The 20,229-nt window shown below is 38.8% G+C and overlaps 1 protein-coding gene across 1 annotated transcript; it reads right to left on the minus strand.

Annotated features, from left to right (window-relative positions):
• Window positions 1-1,345: 1,345 nt before the first annotated feature.
• Window positions 1,346-19,593, minus strand: LOC104138519 (thioredoxin-like protein 1). Its single transcript, XM_009666161.2, has 8 exons — window positions 19,359-19,593; window positions 18,072-18,168; window positions 16,834-17,007; window positions 12,406-12,528; window positions 11,967-12,036; window positions 11,159-11,331; window positions 8,307-8,411; window positions 1,346-1,521 (listed from the first exon to the last, which is right to left on the minus strand). The coding sequence occupies exons 1-8, from the start codon at window positions 19,454-19,456 to the stop codon at window positions 1,492-1,494; spliced, it is 870 nt and encodes a 289-aa protein (XP_009664456.2). The 5' UTR covers window positions 19,457-19,593; the 3' UTR covers window positions 1,346-1,491.
• Between the last annotated feature and the right edge of the window lie 636 nt (window positions 19,594-20,229).

Below are 20,229 nucleotides of genomic sequence, written 5' to 3' on the forward strand. Positions count from 1 at the left end.
CCCTCTGGTATAAATATTATGAGGTAAGCAATACTTAAGATGAGGCACTTAAACAATAACCCAAACGGTAGTTAGTGTACAAAATTATAAACAGGAACAGTTATTCATATTGCCCACAATTATTTAAAAATGATTTTATATTCTATATACAGTGCCGTACATGCCTTATATCCCCCACTGAAGCAAACCATTAAGGAAGTAGGAAAGAAATCAAGTCGTCATCACATGCCCTTAGATGCAAGCATACAGGTAGATGAGTACACTGGCGTTTGTAGCGATGTAGTAAAAAGAGTGTCTAGAAAAACATTCTTTTTGTGAGGCAATCTCCAGTTTTCTGTTGGGGGGAAATAGTGATGCTAACAGAAAGTTAACTTGGTATTAACGTACAAATCTGCCAAGCCACAAAAGAAGGACCCTACTGTGTTTAAGGAAGGAATGCCAATTAGGACAGGATTTAAGCCTTAGCGGGATTTATAGTAATTACAAATGTAACAAATTTAACTTTACAAAGAAATTAATTATGTCAATTAAAATACTTAGTAAATTTTACTGGGAATTTATATAGTATTATATATGGTGCTGATCAATGCCCAATTTATTAAAATTACCTAGGGCACATTTCCAAGAAAATGTACCAAAGCAGCATAGGAATTCCAATTAAGATGTGAAACTAATATTTACAGTAAGCACTTCCTTATCAAGATGCAGAGAAAGGAAAAAACCCAATAAAAGAAATAAGGAATTAAAATTTGGGGGGGCGGGGGGGCACAGATGTTTATTCATCCCCATAACTGCACAGCTTGCTAGAGTCTGCCTGGGAAACAAGATCAGTATTTTTTAACGACGTTAAACAAACAAAATTTTCCAAAAGACTCAAGAGTTCTCAATGCTGAAAAGCTTATACCAGCATGCTGTCTGCAACAAATCTGCAAGTTAATGGAGCAGAAACTTAAAATATGCTTCCTCATCCTATGCTTTTAAGAAGGGGGCAGGGACTTCCAGAATGGGTGAAGTTATTCCTGTCTGAGAACTTTATTTTGTGGGGGCAATGATCCTAATTTCACCCAGTCTTATAACAAAGCAGCTCTGAATTTTATTTTTAAAAGGCCCGTGAACAAGCCATCTTTTTAATTTATATTTGATATTTTAAACTCCTTAAACAAATGCAAGCTACATTATGACTTCTGTTTCTTAAGATAAGCCAGTCTAGTTTTGAAGTTTAAATGGAACAATGAAAGAGCCACAGTTGCTAGAATAACAAAATTAAACTTGGCAAAAGTAATGAATTTTATTTACAAATACATGTACCAGGATTACAACAGAAACACACTAGAGAAACTCCATCTCAACAAAAGCAATGATTTATTGGTAATGTTATTAATCGAAACAGATTGACAGTCTCTGGCTATGGTCAAGCAATTATCCAGGAGTCGTAGATAAAAGTGAAGATCTCATCTGATTGCTATAAGGCCTTCCAGTGTCTTTAGCATCCTAGTGGCTCTCTCCTTTTTTGCCAACTACCTGATAAAAGAAAAACACAAATCAGAAAATAATTATGAATGTTTAACTGAAAACGTCTTGCCAAATTTTTTTTTTTTTTAAAGTAAGCCTTGATACAAATAAGAGCTACTGGATTCGCAACTAAATTAATGCATTTAAGCATGCATTGTAGCACCTGCAGAAGAAGGAGCTGTAAACCCCTCTAAAGAATTAAGAGGGATGTGGGAGACACAAGGAACTCCCACCTTCAGCATTAATCCAGCTAGCAAAGCATCAATCTCATTTTGAGAGGAGTTAGGAGACAGTAACAGCAACAGAACAGCCCACACTATTAAGAATATACGTAAGTTACATACCACACATCCAACCTTAATGTGCTACATAAAATACTAGAAGGGGAGGAGGACCACTGGGTGCTCAAATTTAAGTCTGTTCATTTCCCTTGGCCTCGTGCCCTTGCTACCTACCTCACTGAGAACATTTACCTTATAATGCAGTTTAAGCCTAAAAAGAAATCTAGGAGTCACTTGCTTTTCAGTAACTTCCTTGTCAAAGCAATATTCCTTACCAAGGCTCCTTCCAGCCCCCAATTCTGTGAATTCCACCTGGAATCAGAGTCAGTTTGGTACTTTGCTTTCCAGAAAGGACCACCACTGCCATCAAACTTTGGTGAGCAGGCTTGCCCGCCAACAGCAAATACAACTCTATCACTCTACCTGTGGCCATGCAGGTTTACAATTTAAAATTAATATAGTTCATACAGGAAGGGTATCCTGTCCCCTTCATTAAGATAACTGAACACAAGACATGGGGCAGAAAGTAATGCCATTTTAGTCACACTTCAGAAAAGGTTTAGGCTTAATTCTGTGCTCTTGGAGACCATAGAAAAGACCCATTTAGGTCAAATCAAACTATAAAGAAAGTTTTTAAATTTAAGCTTGAGAATTGCAAGGGAGACCTTGGGCAAGGCACTGATTCCCAATTCATTTCCATCTAAATAGAGAGTAGCACTTACCTATCTGACAAGGTGCTGTCAGAATTAGCCGGAACAGACATTTGAGGACGTACACTAACGGAACATAGAATTTCCCATTGCTACTCATAATAATGCTGAAATCTGAGGAGTAAGACGTTCCTTGTATTCTAACAAATTGATTCATATGGCAAAATGTGTTAAGGATTAATTTCCTCTGCAGGTAAGTGACAATATACCACACAAGATTCATACAGTCAATACTGAAAGACTAGGGCACGGTGGGGGAGACACCCAAAAAACAACCCTAACTACGCAAGCCTCATGGACCCACTGGAAGTACTCTTACTGATCCTTCCCCTTTCTCTGATTCTTATCAAAATTCAAGAGGGAAAGTTTTCCATTGTTCAGCTGCTGTTGGTGATCTCAGTTCTCACCTTTGCAAAGTAATTGAGATCTATTGACGAAAAGCACTTTTAAAGACAGTTTTCACCTGTACAGAGCCCTTAACCAGGAGCATTTTCACCAAGGCATAAATTTAACCTAATGCTTAGGGTCAGGAAAATTCCAATTTGACAACATGAGGAAGGAAAAAAAAAAATCAGAAGTCCAATCACTTGCATTAAGATTCAATTAATCAAGTTAAAAATACAGTTAAACTTGACATGGAGCAATATTTATTCTTCAGGTGTTTCAAAAGCAAACTGTGTTCAGATTAAGCAAAAACAATTAACACATTAAAGATTAGATGTTAGCAAGTGTTCAACATCAATGAAAAGTATTGCTATACCAGTCTGTGGTGGAAATTGACAACTCGCCCATGTGTATTATCTGTAAAAATTAATCATGCTGATATGGATATTTTGTCACCAGAGGTCAAAGCAGCTCATTTTCTGATCACCCCACTCCACCTTCCCAAACAGAAAATGCCTACATAAACTTAAACTGAAAAAGTTATCTCTATTCTTTGCTCAGAAATAAATTCATCTTCCTTCTGTTTACAGGAGGAACCAGCATTTAGTATGCCCTAAGACACTGATAACAGCTTGCAATTCTGACAAAGTACAAGAAAGTTTTGATGCTTTTCTTAAATGCACTTCCCCAAGCATCAGTCCACAAGCCTGACAGTGACAACAAAAACAAAACAACAAAACAGAAAAAACAAAAAAAACACAAGCCACCCATTGGTTCCTCATAAACGGTAGGACTGGAAACATCATTTTACCACTGAGCATTCTAGAGCAGATTGCTCCTTAAAGTTTAGTTTCTTTTTATTTAAAGGGGCCAAACAACTAAAATTAGATGCTGCTGGAGAACCCTCAGCAGGTCCTGCACAAAGGTTCACCTCACTCACTGTGTCTGCAGCAAGGAGGTGCCCAGCGCTACTACTCGTGGGACAATTGAGAGTGCTTTGCTGCCCTAACATTATGGCTTGCGTGGTACTTATTGAAGGATCCTACACCAAAGACGGGTGGCTAAGCCCTAATAAGATATTAAAAACAAACAAACAAAAAAACCCAATCCTTGGTAAAGCATTCCACAAACCATTTCAAACAGCTTAACAAAATTCAATACAGACTGAAGAATGAGTTACAGAAAACAGCGTGTAAAAGTGTTTTACGGTATGCCTTTAAAGTGTCTAGTTAGGAGTATGAGAAGACAGAAAAATTTGGTAAGACTGAAAGGAAGAGGTAAGTGTTTAAAGTGAGATTTGGAAAAAGATGAATTGATGAGTCAGAAGGTAGAGAAGGCTGTTCCGGATGGCAGAAGGTGCAGAGAAGAAGGCTCTCGCATCAGTGCTGAGATTGTGGAAAGGGTGAAAGACATGCTAGATGAGCACAGGGAGCAAGAGAGGGAGTAGCACCAGACCAGATCAATCTTATTATTACTTTTTTAATTTCTTCTGCATTTTTAGTTCTTTAGGGATGGGAAGTTAAGCTGAAAAACAAACAAACAAAACGTTACAAGAAAAAGAGAAGCAGCACAGAGTGCAAATAGGCAGTTTTGAGTAAAAGAAAGCCATCATTCAAGAGGGGACAAAGACACCCCACAACCTGTCCACATTCATCTGTGCCCCCACCTCAGAACTGAGCAGCAACATCCATTGTATTTGTTAATACCAGACATAAAAATCTTACTGAACATCAATTAAGAGTTGCCATGCTCTTCTAAAACAAATAAAAGTATGTCTAGAAATTAACCACAAGATTCACAGGAATCTACCTAAGACTGAATTATCAGTCTATGGGGGGTGGGGGAGGGAGGAATCACACACACACACCTTGTGCCTTTACTCAATACTTTCAGTGGCCTGCCCAACTTAGTAATTTGATTAAGAATTGTCTTTGAGCAAAAGACAATCTCAAAGGCAGTCTACTACTTTACGGTAGTAAAGTAATTTGCGTTATAACTTGTGTCTTAAATCAGGCTCTAGGTGGCCAAGAAACAGGAGAAATGTTTCTAGTGTTAAGGATAACCCCTCCCCTCTCTTTTTTTTTTAAAAAATGAAAACCATATGCCTTCAAAACAAGTTTTTCCAAAAGCATTTCAGAAGATATTAAATATGCATGGCAATGTAAAATTCAAAAGAGTCTTCTGCTGTTTAGGACTCCTTCATTTAAATAGGACAAAGATCTTAGATCTCTCCCCACTACTCTGTACGCTTAACTCACCGCACAGCAGCCATTTCCATGTAAGATACTATTTTTGTTGTTTCCCCCTTCTCTGCTCCTGGAATGTTACGGAAATTCCCAAAACTTTCCTCCTCCCCAGATGTTAAAACCCAAGCTGTGAAAGGAGTAGACTACACACAGTGTATAAAAAAAGTTTAAAAGTAGCTTTTTGCAACCTTATTCACTGAATCCAGCGATAGCAACTACATACATGTCAAAATTAACTTGAGGCAAAAACTACTACTGAAGGACCTTAACTAGACCTGCTTAGCACTTCTGCTATTACTCACAGTAGATGAAATTCAGCTTCACATTCGATAGTCTCAATACTGGAAATAATACCTCATTTATATTAAAATGCATGAACTGACTTCCTGATCAAGAGGAGGTGTTTTTTCTTACAGCCAGTTGGTGCTAACAGAGCACCACACAAGCAAATACGATTTTCCTTGACTGTCTGGAGGACAAGAGTGCTTCAGTTATGCATCTTGATAATCAACTGCTGAGCTGGGAGCTGCCATAAGAAGGGATGCATTCAGATCCCACCTCAGCTGGGAAGCAAAATACATTAGCCTGATCCTCAGTAGAAGTAGTTTAAACCATTGGCTTTTTACTTTAAAACTGCACACGTACAGTCAACTGAGTAGTGATGAGATGCATCGTGAGAACATAAGTGAAATCATGTTCACGTTCACTTCTTAATTCAGGCCCTTCAAATAAGATAATTAACTGATTCTTACACAAACACTTTTCAAAAACTCAAATTCAAGGAGAAAAAAAATTCCCCTATGTTGTTAATCATGTTGTAGTACAATTTCTACCATAATGAGAAGAGAAATATGGAGCAGTAGAGAGACAGACTGAGATGAGGCAGTGAGATAGATGAAAGTGGTGAGGAGTAGTGTGGGTAACTACTCAAGGAGATGAAAAGAAAAATAAGGTTTCCCAGTTAATCTACAGACCTAAAAATAATTAATGCCCAACGCTATATTAAGGTTTCGTAGCTGACAGGATCATTGGAAGACGGGAAACAAAAGTTAAAATTCCTAAGAGCACTGTAACTCTGCCAGACTACACATCCCATTTGTTATGATAAAATATTTTAACAGCCTAATATTAAAACTACATGTTCAGGAAGCAAAATAGGAATATTACATATAGTGTCTACAAGTATCTGAACAGAGACACAGTTAGCTACTTCTTAACCCAGTAAGGTAGGCAACACTCCTATTTAAACCAGTTCTGACAAGCTCCTTACCATCCTGATGTTAAGGTTGCAATGTTAGCCCTGTGTTACTGTTTGGTATATTTAGCTTTCACAGGTTTGTTCCCCTCCCCCCTAATTAAATGCATGTCACAAGATAGATGGGCATATTCCCTGATGGTGCTAAGAGATTCACCTGTGAACTTTAAGGAAGCTGAAACTGTAACTGGCACTTACCAGGCTATATAGCCAGCTTCCAAGCATCCACACTGCATCTAGAACCAAAAGATTTAGACGTTCCCTCAAACTAGAGTAGGCAGAGATGCTGAGGCCTGGAGACCCACACTATTTAAGTTCTCGTACCACTCTATAAAGACATAGAATCAGAACCACATGTGTGAATTAAAAAACCCTACTGGCCAAAAACACACTGACTGGACTTCAGGCTGTTACACAGCAGTGAGCTTTAGGCTAAGGCAGCACTGACAGTACTGAGCAGAACCACATCCACCACGTATGTCTGTGTCCACGCAACTTAAACCATCATAGGAGAACACACGTCATGGAGGCTCAAGGTTTCAACCCCGCGCAACATTCCAGAAAACTTTAAATTCCTTGACAAAGTACTCCCTAGTCAAGACTGTTCAGATATGTTTTTACTGATAAATACAAGGTTGGGTTTAAAGAATGCACTTGTTTCCCCTCGCCCTGCAACAATACCAGGATGTACTGCACGTTAATGATGAGATGTTAAAATAGTAACCGCATAAGTCAGAGGGAGACGCCCTACTAACAAAAGTAGTTACAAAATAGCAGTACAAAACAAAAATCAAAACAAGTAAGTATACTGTAAATGAATTAACACGTTTCTAGTTTTGAGTGAATGGGTGCCGCATTAAAAAGGTCTAGAACTGATATCCAATTGATTTTAGTACACTAGAGCAACTTTTTTAGTGACTTCTCTTCAGGTTTCAGGGAAACGCAACAAAATCTGTTTAACTTCTATTAACTTAATTACGATCTGCAAAGATCCTGAAGTTGTACACGTAGAAATTTTTAACATCAAGTTTGGACGTTAAAAAAAAATTTCAAGTACATGAAATGTTGGCAAATGTTAGTGTTTTTAACCTCTTGAAGTTTTAGGCAGTTGGCATAAGTTGTTCTGTGGTGCTTTCAGTGTTATTGTTGCCTACATAGTAGCTTAGCAGAGATAGTGTTACAGTCGTATCTGCCTCTGTAAAAGGACTAGTAATTTAGTAAGTTTTAAAGCAGTACATTTTAAAATATTTGCATTAAATTTCCCAGAAGCTGTAAGTAGCTTTAAAAGTTTCAGTACTTCCAAACCCATTTCACATTCTCAAAAATCAAAAGGAATTGAGAGCACCTTGCTGTTAGGAGCTAGTGGGTCTAAGTCATACTATAACAAGTTGTTTGCCTCTTCTTCATTTCCTTTTAAACAAGGAGAGATGTGTTTTAAAAATACCTTGTGACCAAGTATTTTTCAGATCTTCCCAGTTACTTAAAGTTGCCCCATGGACAAAAATCCTTCACCACAGCAAAAATTAAAAGAAGTCTATTTTGTCTGCGCGCTTGCTTCTCTACTTCCTGAACACCAGAACACAAGCTTCAAAAATCAAGGCATAAATCTCAAAGCTGTAAAAAAAACATTATCTACAGCGTACAAAATTGAGGGACCTTCAGGTTACAAATACTTGTTACAGCCATTCTTACCAGTTATTTTTACCAAGTTGATGAATAAAGAACCTGCAAGCAAGTCAAAAGATCTTTAAAATAAAGGAAGATGTATTGTTTTGGATGCCAAACCTACCTTACCTTAAATTGTGAAATTAGAGTAACAGCCAATTGCATTTGTTCAGGCAGCCCATTTTCAAATAGGTTTAAAAGGTTTAAAAGATTGAAATAAAAAAAAAAAAAAAAAAAAAAACCACGAACTCACTCTCTTGAAGTCATTCATATTTGTTGCTTGGACTGGAGTTCCAATAAATGTGAAGTACGTAATTCTTGTTGTCTCTTCATCACCATGATTGGACTGGACAAATAACTAAAAAAAAATCCAAAATGCAAGAGTTAAGTAAAAAGTCCATTTCTCAATTAATGCATAAAATCTATTAGGCTCCCCAAATTTTTGAACTAACCAAACAAGGCTTTCATTTAGAAATACCTTGTTATCCTTCAGAGACACTGTTGTCCACTTACTTTAAATAATTATATAGGATACTACTACTTTTGAAGAAATTTGTTAAGGGAAAAAAATATATTTCTTGGGTTTTCCCCAGTTTCCACTTCTAATCTGAGACCTCACACAGCAAATGAAAAACTTTGGATTTAAGAAGTCAAAATTCACTATTCACTTTATTCTGATTTCAAATGAAGTTAAATATTGATTTAACTATGTTTGCTGAAACCCACAGGACTACTCATAAACAAACTTCATTGCAATGCCTTTATAATTACGTGTTTTTCACCATGAATATTCAATCTATGATGTTATTTCAAGGTTTCAAGAAATACCAACCTTCTTTTGAAGTGCAAATTAAGGAATTAAAAATAGATTAGGTCAGTCCTTAGTTAACGCCGGAACCACTACACTTTAGCAAGCAGACAAATGACATTTTTTTGCATGAAGTATTAGTAGTAAGGAACCTGGACTCAGAAGAGCAATGAGATGTTTGTGGATCTCTCCACACTTTATTGTGAGCATGGGGAAAGGAGGAATGAGGAAGGCAGCAGGTAGTTGGGTCAGCAGCAAAGAAAAGAGAAAGGAGAGGGAGGACAACAGATGGGCAAGGGAAGGCATGCATCGCAAGCCCATTCCACAAGCAATAGCAATAACTGCTAAGATGTCATTCCTGTCTCAGAAATTGTCTGTGCTGCAGACCACCAAATGTTGAGGGTACATATCACTAAATGCTTGCCCTGTATTTACATATTTTTTGTGGCAACATGGGATGCTTGAATACATATGATAAGCTAGACGGATGGCTGATCTAAACCAGTACAGACATTCACTCCTCTTCAAGTAACTTTTCACTACAGTTGGAAGACCATGTATTTTCCTATAAAAAGGGGATGCATGGCAAGTCAGGGTTGAAGTACTGAAAAGCATCACAGAAAAAGTACTTTTTGAACAGGAAAAAAAGAGAAGAGCATGTCAGTAACCAACCTGTTGAACAGAGAATGTGACCTGCCATTTGTTTAGTGAAATTCTGTCTCAGAAGCAATATTAAAAGTAAATAAGGAGACAAAGACTAAACATCTTTGCTGATTCAGTGGCAAACACCACTGAAGAAGTAGTAGTGAAGAGAAACACAAAAAGAGAGAAAAAACATACTTAGACCATATGAATTAGAAATATGTATAGAATTAATAACTAAAAACAGATAAGCTAACTAGGTTAGGAGCCAAAGAAACTTAGCAGCTATGTATATATATAAGGTATGAAGCTGCCACTACCGACATGGAAGTGTTCAATAAATATTTCTGATTATACTTGGAAGAAAAGCAAAACAATTTACGCATGTGACAGTTGTATCTCCTCCAGCTTATTAGGAACTAAACAGAAGATTTTTATCAGTAGGACACTAAGTGAGTAGAATTTCTTAACCTGCACTGGAAAGCCGGAAGGCTGACGAGATGTCCAGCCTTCTCATTTTTAGGAAGTCTTAAATACAGCGTTCAGGTTTAGCCAGGAAACTAGGAGAGTGCTACTGTGGTGTCCACATCCAAAGAGCGCAAAAAAGTGGAACATCTCGTTAATCACGTTATCATTTGTCTGGCACTTGTACATCAGCCTGTATAAAGCTGACACAGGATTTTCTTGAAGAACAAATACATAACTTGTACTTGTCAGCACAGCTTTGTGGAACATAAGCCTGTTGACAGATCCCCACTTAATTTGGGGGAGGTTAAAGTTGTCATCTAGATTGTAAAGGTAGCTTCATGGACACAACAGACTTGGAAAGGAGTTACTTAGATTCACCAACCATTACATTTAAAATAATTATCAGTAAAACATGCTAAACGTGAAAGTGGGCAACTGATCTAAAATGCAGTCCAGTTCACATCATGTAGAGCATTTTCTTAGAACAGAAGTCAGGGGTCATGCAGGACAACACAATACTAGAGGAAACAGTGCTCATGCAGTACCAGGACAACGCCAGCATGAATCAAGTCCAGCACCTTTTTAGTCCTAGCACATATTGTACTAGAACCCATATTTTTAAAATGGAAGATGAGAAACTGAACCTGCTTTTAAGAGGCACAAAAACTATGCGAAATGTGCAGAAAGTATCTCACAGCTAAATAATTTGAAAACTCATTAAAAGACAAAAGAGATTTGATTATAGCATCGAAAATCCCTCAGAGGGACCAGGTACTGAGTTTAAAGTCAGAGTAAATACCTCATTTGATACTCAGGAGGGGAATAGCTGTCTCATTTCAGTAATCAGACTACTGAAAAAAAAACAGGATTTCTTGACTCCTGAACTCTTCAAACAAAGATAAGATGCCTCTCAAGAAGGTGTGTTAGTAAAAACATTGTGCTAAACAGCATACTAGCTCATGAAGAGATGAAAGTAAACCTTATGTCACATAGGCCAAAACATACATTGCACGTGCATGACCTTGTCTCACCTGAAATTCAAACAAATCTATGTTTAGTATGAACATGCAGCATGCAACCAGTTGAGAGCAACTAAGAATGTTTGCAATCAAACAAACATGCACGGCGTTTTAAAAAGCTATGAAGTCCTCAGCCGACACAGATCTCAGAACGGAAGTTTTACTTACAGTTACACTGTTAACATTCTGAAATTTTACATAGCGAAGCTGGACAATACCATCTTCTTTAATATCCTCTGGTGTTAGCTCCAGGGCTTGAGTTGGTTCGCTTCGTTCTGCTTCCTCAAAATCCATAGATCGAGGAAGGTTAATAAAAATTTTTATGTACTTTGGACCTTGCCCTGCGTTAAAATAAATTAGTGACTTTAAAAATGCAACATGTGGGATTCAGTTGCTTAAGCAAGTTTTTTTAAATGCTGTTTGAGAAGCCCTTGCAGATCCCATAGTCTCTAGCTACCACTCTAGAAGTCTTCTATAGTTCCAATACTTTCATCTGCCAATCCTAAAGTGACACCCTGGATATTGTAGAATATCTGCAGGTGCACCACCCGCCTATGCTTACGCGACAGAGTTTCACAGAAGAAATGCAATTAAAAAAATTTTTGAAACTAACAACTTTACTTTGTCATATAACACCTGAACATTTTATATAGCTTTGCATTATGCTAGTTATGCTAGACTTTTTAGTAGGTCTCACATTTAACTCTTCAATTAATCATAGGTTTCTCCTTGCAGGAAGTCAAAATATAGTAAATATTTATATTTGCGTCACAGCAAATACTGAAGTACCAAGTCAGCATAACATCAATGCAAGACCGTTATTATCCAATTCATTTACACCAATTTTACTGAAGCTATTGCAGGATTTGCTGAGGGCAAAAGGTTCCAGGAACAACAGTTTCACTTTTAGGAATTTCAGTTAGATGCAGACAAAGCTCTGATTTGGAATATGATTGAATAGACACACTTTACTCACCGTTATCTGGCCCCTGAAGTTTCATAGAATAAAGCTTGACAGGTTGACTAAAAGCTACAGTAATAAGTAGCTGTGGAGGAAAAAGGTGGTGTTAAATACTATCCTATTCATTCATAATGAAATAGCACAATAGTTAATCAGAAATAAGTCTGAGCTTTGAAACAGAACCAGTTATTTACATTCACTATATTCCACACACACGAGTCTGTCGCTTTAAAGCATCAGCACATGCTATGCTGCTTGGAAATTATTTATATATAAAGGGATGGAAAACTGGAAATGTTATAGCAACCTCTGCATGTAAATCTTGCTTCTATCCTACTACCATCCATTACTTACATTATCATAAGGATATAAAGACAAATTCTTCAGAAAAAATGTCTGTAGACCAGACCATCACTGAAAATATCTGACTTAGAAACATAAGCATCTACTGTACCTGCTCATCACAGTCTGATTCCAGGTAGGTAGCGTCTTTACGTAAACAATTATCAAAGCCATGCTCATCACTTTCGTTAAGACATTCACAGCCAGCTTTATTGATAAATGGCATTAAATCCATCTGAAAGTAAAAACAAGAGCATTGCTGGGTGCGTAAGACCTGTGCCATCAACTGTCTTGGGATTAGAAAACGTCTGAATTAATGGAATTCTTCATTCAAAACATTAGAAACAAAAGCAAAACACATAAAACCTCAAGGTTCATATCAGAAGAGCTTTCAAACAAAAGCTACAGATACGGCTGTACTTGAATTTATCCTTTTCGTAACTCACTGAAGTTTTTCCCCTATATTCAAAGTCCCACATCCCTGGAACACAAGTTTACTATATCCAGAAGAAATTGGGCAAAGGGAGAATTTTCAGATACGCTTTTGGTAAACAAAGACTACAGCATCATTAAGTCCTCACACCACAACATCACAAACTGACACCAAGACTTGCAGCTATGATCAATTTAACAGAAAACCCAGAAATAGGCCTCCCCAAAAATATACTATCTATTGCAGAGTAAATTAAAACACTCTCACTATAGCTGTTACTGGGCTCTATATGCAAAGCTAGTCTCATTTCACTCCCCGCTCCATCCCCACAAGGCCCTGTACGCTAATTAATGTTATGAAATTAAGTTTCCCAACCCTTTATCCATATATTTGGGTAAAGCTCAGAAGAGCAGAAAATAGAAGCTATTTGATTCACCGTAAACAACCTGACTTTACTGCAGAGCTCTTTCAGAAAGTGCCCAACTAAAACCTCTGATAGACACATACTGGCAGGTTAAAGCGGCCCCTGTCCACACTGTAAAGCTTCAACCTTTTAAAAGGTGATGTTACCGCAGAGGTAGAACAGTCCAAATCAGTCCCCAGATTGCTAGAATTTTTGGCCTAGTAACTGAAGTAAACCAAGTCTGATTTAAGCATAATAAGCTGGGCTAAAATCGAGTATTTCATATCTTAGGACCTAAAGCCAGAAGACAAACTATCTCAACATCAGGATGTAGAGTCTTGGAACAGTCTGAATGTAAGAACTAAAGGAACTTCCTTAAGTATGAAAACCTAAAAAGGCCTTCTTATAGACATGATATATTAGATCCCAAAGGATAATACATCTCCTTTAAAAGAAAACCCCACACAAGAGCTTGAAAAATACCGTGTACTACAACTCAGGCTGCGGTTTCATGACACTATAACTAAATCCAAACACAGGCTGCTGAGGGAACTGTAGTTTCTCCATCCTACAGCTCATTTCCTGTATCCCACTGCTCTAGCAACTCTGTTGCTCTGGACAAAAAGTAACACTTAGTGCTCCCCTAGCATTCCAAGAGAGGCTTAGCTTTCATCTTGCCTGCTCAGAAGATTCAAGGTAAGACGGGAGAAGAAACATGCAGCTGAGCAAGAGGAGGATACTTTCTTGAAGCCAGTGGCAGTCAGGATTGGATCAAACATAAAATAAAGCTGCATTTCAGCCCACCACTGACTCAAACGAGCCTAGCAGGAATTCTGTATAGCCCTGAATTTACTCAGGACTCGATTCATACGGGTAAGACGCCATCTACTGCAAAACTGATTTGTAATAAGAGACGTTATATTCGTCTCAATGCTAATCTAACTTAAAAGAAGCAGATACACACCAACCTCACCTATTTGTCATTTACTTAAAAGATTTGCAGTGTGTTTTGGGCTGCAAAAGTAACAAGCAAAACCTCTGCCTTTTGGCATTCCCACACTGGATTTCACCTTAATTATGTGAGTGTTCACACACAAAATGAAGCGCAATGCATACCGTGAAATAGTTAACAAGCAGTGGAACTGCTAGAAATTCAAGTGGTCTGTGCTCTTGCAGTTTATTTAAACGAGAAACATTCAGCTGCATTTGTATCCTGCTTGCATTTGTCAGATAGGATATGACTAGCTATGAATTCAGAATACTTAACCTCCAGAGAAACCTAGTTTTGCATTTAATAACGTGATTTTGGGTTCTACAGAAACTCATCACAGCTAAGTCAAACACACTAGATTTTTGCTAATGCAAACTAACGTTCTCACTACTGTACAGCAACTAGTTCATCAGTGAACTGTGACACACGATTTAGATGAAATGTAATACACCACATAGCTAACTGCGTTTATATATCTGTCAGAACAATAGACATTCTAATTTTAAGGAGTAATATTACACCAAGGATTTCCTGGAGAACGCCACCTAAGATGACAGCTCCAGGAAAGTGTTTTGTCACATTACAGTTCTCATTTACATGTGTTTGTTACTACAGCTGTCAGACATACTTATGATTTGCAATGCACAGTTGCCTTGAGGTAACATGAAAACATGCAGAACGCAGCGCAAATAGTTTCCTGGGCGCACCAAATATTTCTAATCAGATTGCTCTGTGATGGAAGTTTTGACCAAAACTTCCAAGTGTCCCTTTAAAGTTTTGATTTGTCTAGAAAACACGGGCATATCACGCCATCATGAAAATCTGTTCACAAATACTGCTTCTTTAAGGTTCTTTTAAATGCTCAGAAGAAAATTTGAGAAAGCCTTAAAGTTGGTTAAATGAGACTTTGATGCAAGATTTAAAACCTTCCAGTTTGCTAACATACATTTAGGAGTGCTCACTTTTCCATTTGTAGTTCATTCACTAACAATTCAGCAATTTCAGCTAAGTGCCAATGAGAAAGCCAGAATGTAAGACCAATTTAAAATTCAAAAGTTAAACAACAAGAGTTTTAACAAGAGTTAAAAATATAGATAAAATATCAATGTGTTAATACTACACATTTTTAATGTCAACATTTTTTAAACTTATTTTTCTTCCACATAAACTTAAGTGCATTTCAGTTACTCATATCTACTGGTTATTTAACGCTTTCACATTAAGAAAAAAAAAAAATCTCAGAAACTCTTATTAATGCAAGCAATGATACACAAGGAGAAAGGAATCATCATCTTGCACATTTACCAACCACTAAAACTTTATTAGGTTTCCTGACAGGGATCAGCAACTAACATCTCAAAAGAAAAGACACCCTCAGCTTGTCAAAACAGAAAAAGAAGTTCCTGATAAGTTGTCGTTGATGAAACGTTTCATTTTCCCAGTGGCTAGCTAAATATCTCTCCAAGCACTATCCTGCAGGAATTTGTCTTGACATCATTGAACATTTATGGTGATCAAGCAAACAGAAATCAGAACCTATCATAATGCTAAGCAACTGTTTTCTACAATAGGTAAAACAATTTCGACTCTCTGAACGCCTGATCAGCGAGTCGCTACAGTTACACGCAGTATCCCAGCAGAAACAAAAATGAAATGCATTCAGCATTAACTTGAAAGCAAGTTCATATTCAACAAAAGATAATTCTTGTATGCCACTCAGACCACGCACATCATCTTTTTCATGGATTTGTATTACATTATACATTCTAGATCCTCTTAAATTCTTTAAGAGGAGGAAGAATCTGAAAAAACTTTTTGCAATACCATTCACTTTTGAAAAGATTAGAAATTAGGCACAATAAGATAACATTTATCTAACAATACTGCCCCAAAGGCATGCCATTTCAGGGCAAGCTGCTGTAGGACAAGATGGATCCAGACTATTACGAAGGTTAATTCCTTTGGCAAAAAGGCAGTTGTTTTTTTTTCCACTTAAACAAATCCATATCCTATTTTTATCACTGCTGCAATATGCTACATCCATTACTTCCTTAGCATTGAAAAGCATCAAGAAGAGAGAACAAAGTTTGGGGGTTTGTTGTTGTTTGGGGGGGGGGGGTTGTTTTAAGAGATAAAAGAGATGAGATGGAGAGGATTAAAGGAAGGGTAGGAAGGAAGAACAGCAAGAGAAGAGGGGGAAAAAAAAAAAAATCACATCAACCTACCACCACATAAATAACAGAGATTTCTTAGGGAACAACCAGAGCAAAACTGTCCAAGGTTTTTGACAGCTATGTATGACTGTCATTTTCCCATGGAAATTTTTGCATTTAAAAAAAGTGTTTTGAGTAGACAGAGATGCCTGATATGGACACAGATAAGAAGCAGAATAAGCAACCATAGCAGAAATTTCCTCATGAAACATGAAACTCACTATTTTAACCATTATTTTTCTCTTAATACATTTTATAATGCTACAACAATGCTTACTAATATGTACATGTTACACATGTACATATTTGAATTTTTAATTTTGTCTGAAAAAGGAAACCCAGAGAGGTGATCTTCCCAAAGTCTGGTGGAATTTGCATTGTTTCTGGTGGAAGCAGCATTATTTGTTTGGCTAGGGTAGGGTATGTTTAAAAAGCAACAGATTTTTCATGTGTTAAATTTATGTAAACATCAAAAAAATTTTAAGAGAAGAGATGCATACATATCCTTTTGGGATATCTGTATCTTCATTGTTTCCAGGGTCATTCTCCAGGTGCTGTTTAATTTTTTCTTCTAAACCTACAGCATCTGCTCCTTGATACTGGTCGATTCGCACTTTGTTTCGAAAAAACAGAAATGTTGGTGTGGCTGATATATTATTGGTAGCAGCTGTTCCCTAGAACGCACAAATTAGTTACAAGTGTTACCTAACAGACTATTACTAATATTAGACAGAAACATTAACTTGCTTCACTTAGATAAGGATGTACATGTTACATGTTAATCAAGCTTTGTCACCTCAAATGTCACAAACAATATTTGCTATTTTATAAACAGCTGTAACTCAACTGCCAATTTAAAATACATTAATTCTTCAGTTTCTCCTAATTCTTTATGTATTTGACTATTCTTTGAATAAACTTGTAAAAAGATTTGTTAGTACATCATAAAAGTCACTGTACTTCCTTGTTCTCAAAAAGCAATGTCTGTTTGAAAGTGGAGGTCTGCTTCATTTAACACATCTATTTTACAAGCTTTTCTTTACAGCTGTATTCCTCCTCCCCCCTCCCAAGCCACATCACTCCCAGGAAGTTGCAGCCTGTGAGCGTCAGTGACTTCTGTTTGATTTCTACCTCTATTTATATTTGTTATGCATCCATAGTAGCTTTTCCACAACTTTGCATAATTCAGTGTCATTTACAAATGATGTTACCATTTCATATTCATCTGTCTCCATTATCATCAGTAATATCTGTAGTAATTCAAGACACTTTGCACCATTGCTGTATGTTACAATAGTTTTGAGTAATATTTCAGAGACACCTAGTCCTATTAATCAGATCAGTTTATTGTTTCTCATTTTGATCAATAATTACGCTAGAATTTGTTTAGAAAAACTTAACTTACTCTTTTTAATTCACACTCGTGCTACCTTCCACACTTAGCTGTACTGTCTAAATAGTACGTGCAGCAGCAACCATTAAACTGTCCGTACATTATTTAAACGAAAGATATCAAAACGGTAACTCCAAGAATACTTTTTAAAATAAGTGTAGGTTTTCACATATTTGCATGTACCCTAATTTTGTAGACTTCTACAATATAACTGTTCACGATTCACGAAACTCATAACAGCCGCAGTCTCTTATGATATATTGTCTGAACAATTTTCCTTCATTATCTGCTCTTTCTCTTATAAGGTCTAATTTCCTAGCTAAAAATACGTTTCTGAATACCAACCTGGCACTGATGTACATCCACCTCCAAAAAAGTTGCCTGAGGATATTTGTTACTCAGGGCATTGAAAGCTGGAGCTATCCTTAAACAAGGCCCACATCTGTGAAAACAAAACAAAGTTTCACAAAAAGACGGTGTTAACTTAAAAACACCTGCCCCAAACAGAACGTGCACGTCTGTGTTCTTTTCCTTGGTACACGTCAAAATAACCTTCCTACCTGGCTGACAGATGGTGAGTAATCCTGGTGATACAATTAAGAACGACATTTAGAAACACATCACAAAGTGTTAATCCCCACTTTCTTAGACAGTTTCAATATCACATGATTACCTGCACCTATTAATTAAAACTAACTACACATTTTCTGTCTAGCGTGTTTAGCTCTAGCACCTTTCCCTGCAAAGCAAAATCCTGCTAAGACAAGTAACTATTGAGGGCACACAGTTGCCTGCTCTTCCTGAAAGCAGCAAAATACTCTCTCAATAGAAAAGTAGTACTAATGATCCAAGTTAGCACCTGTGAAAATATTATCAACAGTAAAATCTCTATAGATGACTTGAAATGCTTCATACTAACATATTAGAATTCTATGATTCCTACTGAAGGTTTATTATGGTAAAACTCATTTACTAGAATTGCTTACCAGTTACTGCAATACTTACTAAGCTACAGTATAATAGACCTGACTTCCGCCAGCATAACTGCATCAACTTGGGTGAAAAATATGTAATTGTTAACAAACATACCTTTGGTGCAGAGATGTGCCTATGTTGACACAGGAATAACCTTACAACTTAGCTTGTTGTGGAAGAAGCAGTTAAAAAAAAGAAACATTAAAAAAAAAAGTAGAAATTCCATCCAACAGCACCCAACGTATGCTACACCTAAATCAAGAGAGTTCTGTGTGAATATGCCAACATGCGCAGCTGTAGAACAGCACAAACAAGGTCTAATTCACCCTTCCTATTCTCTCCTGTTTGAGATATGAATCCATGGGAGCATAGCAAGGCAAACCTGTAGACATCTACATGCTGAAGACACCAAGGCACTGCTTTAAGTAGAACCTAATAGCTTAGCTGTAGCCAAAACATTTTCCTGAGCACAGGCACTGGCATTATTAGTAACTGCAGAAATCGGCAAGACCTCTACAGTGAGGTATGAAGTTGCCCTACAAACAAAAGAAAAAACAAAACCATCGCCTAACAGTCAGGCATCAAATACGCGTACGCTCCCGGCCCGGCCCGGCCTAGCGGGGCCTCACGGCGGCGGCGGGCCGAGGCGGCACTCACCCGCGCATGGTGAACTTCACCACGGCGAGGCGGGAGCCGGCGGCGCTGAGCTCGGGCTGGAACTCGGTGTCGTTGGCGATCACCTTGACGCCCACCATCCTCGCCGGGCCGGGCCGGGCGCAGGCTCCCCTCGGCGGCGCGGCGGGGCGGCGGTGGCGGCGGGCGGCCCTGGCGATGTGCAGCGTCACGGCGCGAACGGCCGCCCGGCATGCACCGCTCGGCGCAGGCGCAGGCGCCGCACGGCGCGGGCGCGCCCGCCGCCCTGACGGTAGGCTCCGCCCCCTTCCCTCCACGCCCAGCCCCGGCGCCGCCAGCGCCATGTTGGTCGAGGGCAGGGAGCCCGCCGCTGCCGCCGCCGCCACCGCCGCCGCGCGGGGGGAAGGGAGGGGCTATCGGCCATTTTAGCTGGGGGCGGAGGCCATCTTGGTCGAGGGCAGGAGGAAGCTGAGCGTGGAGGAGGAGCCGCCATGGCGGGTGGGCTGGGAGGAGCTCGCTCCCGAGGGCCGTGGCGGAGGCGGGGCGGCTGGGGCTGAGGAGGACGGAGGAGGAGGAGGAGGAGAAGAAGGGCGGTTATGGCTCTGCCTTGGTAACGTGGCCGGGCCGACTCAGGCCCCCTCCCGCGGGAGGAGGCAGCGGCGCCCACCCGCGAAGACGCGGAGCTTGTGGTAACCTCCAACTGAGTTGAGGCTGCAGAGCCACCTGGCAGCCCCCGTTTTCCCAAAAGTCACACGTCCGCTCCTCAGGGAAACAAGAGGGAAAAGGGGGAAGAGCGCCAAGCGGCTCCCTTTGCAGGCCTGCAGCGGCAGGCCAGAGCCGAACTGGAAACACGGCAGGACGCAGCTCAGGCTACAGTCCCCTCGCCTTACAAACA

This window comes from Struthio camelus, chromosome Z, assembly GCF_040807025.1.
Source record: "Struthio camelus isolate bStrCam1 chromosome Z, bStrCam1.hap1, whole genome shotgun sequence".
NCBI classification, from domain to species: Eukaryota; Metazoa; Chordata; class Aves; order Struthioniformes; family Struthionidae; genus Struthio; species Struthio camelus.

What these genes read in the sequence shown, in the direction of transcription:
- LOC104138519 (XM_009666161.2), bottom strand. Translation starts at nt 19,456, where the DNA reads ATGGTGGGCGTCAAGGTGATCGCCAACGACACCGAGTTCCAGCCCGAG. An exon ending in AATCAGACTGTGATGAGCAG is followed by an intron (nt 12,037 to 12,405) that starts GTACAGTAGATG and finishes TTTCCTCCACAG; the next exon opens with CTACTTATTACTGTAGCTTT. An exon ending in ACTTCAGGGGCCAGATAACG is followed by an intron (nt 11,332 to 11,966) that starts GTGAGTAAAGTG and finishes ATTTTAACGCAG; the next exon opens with GGCAAGGTCCAAAGTACATA.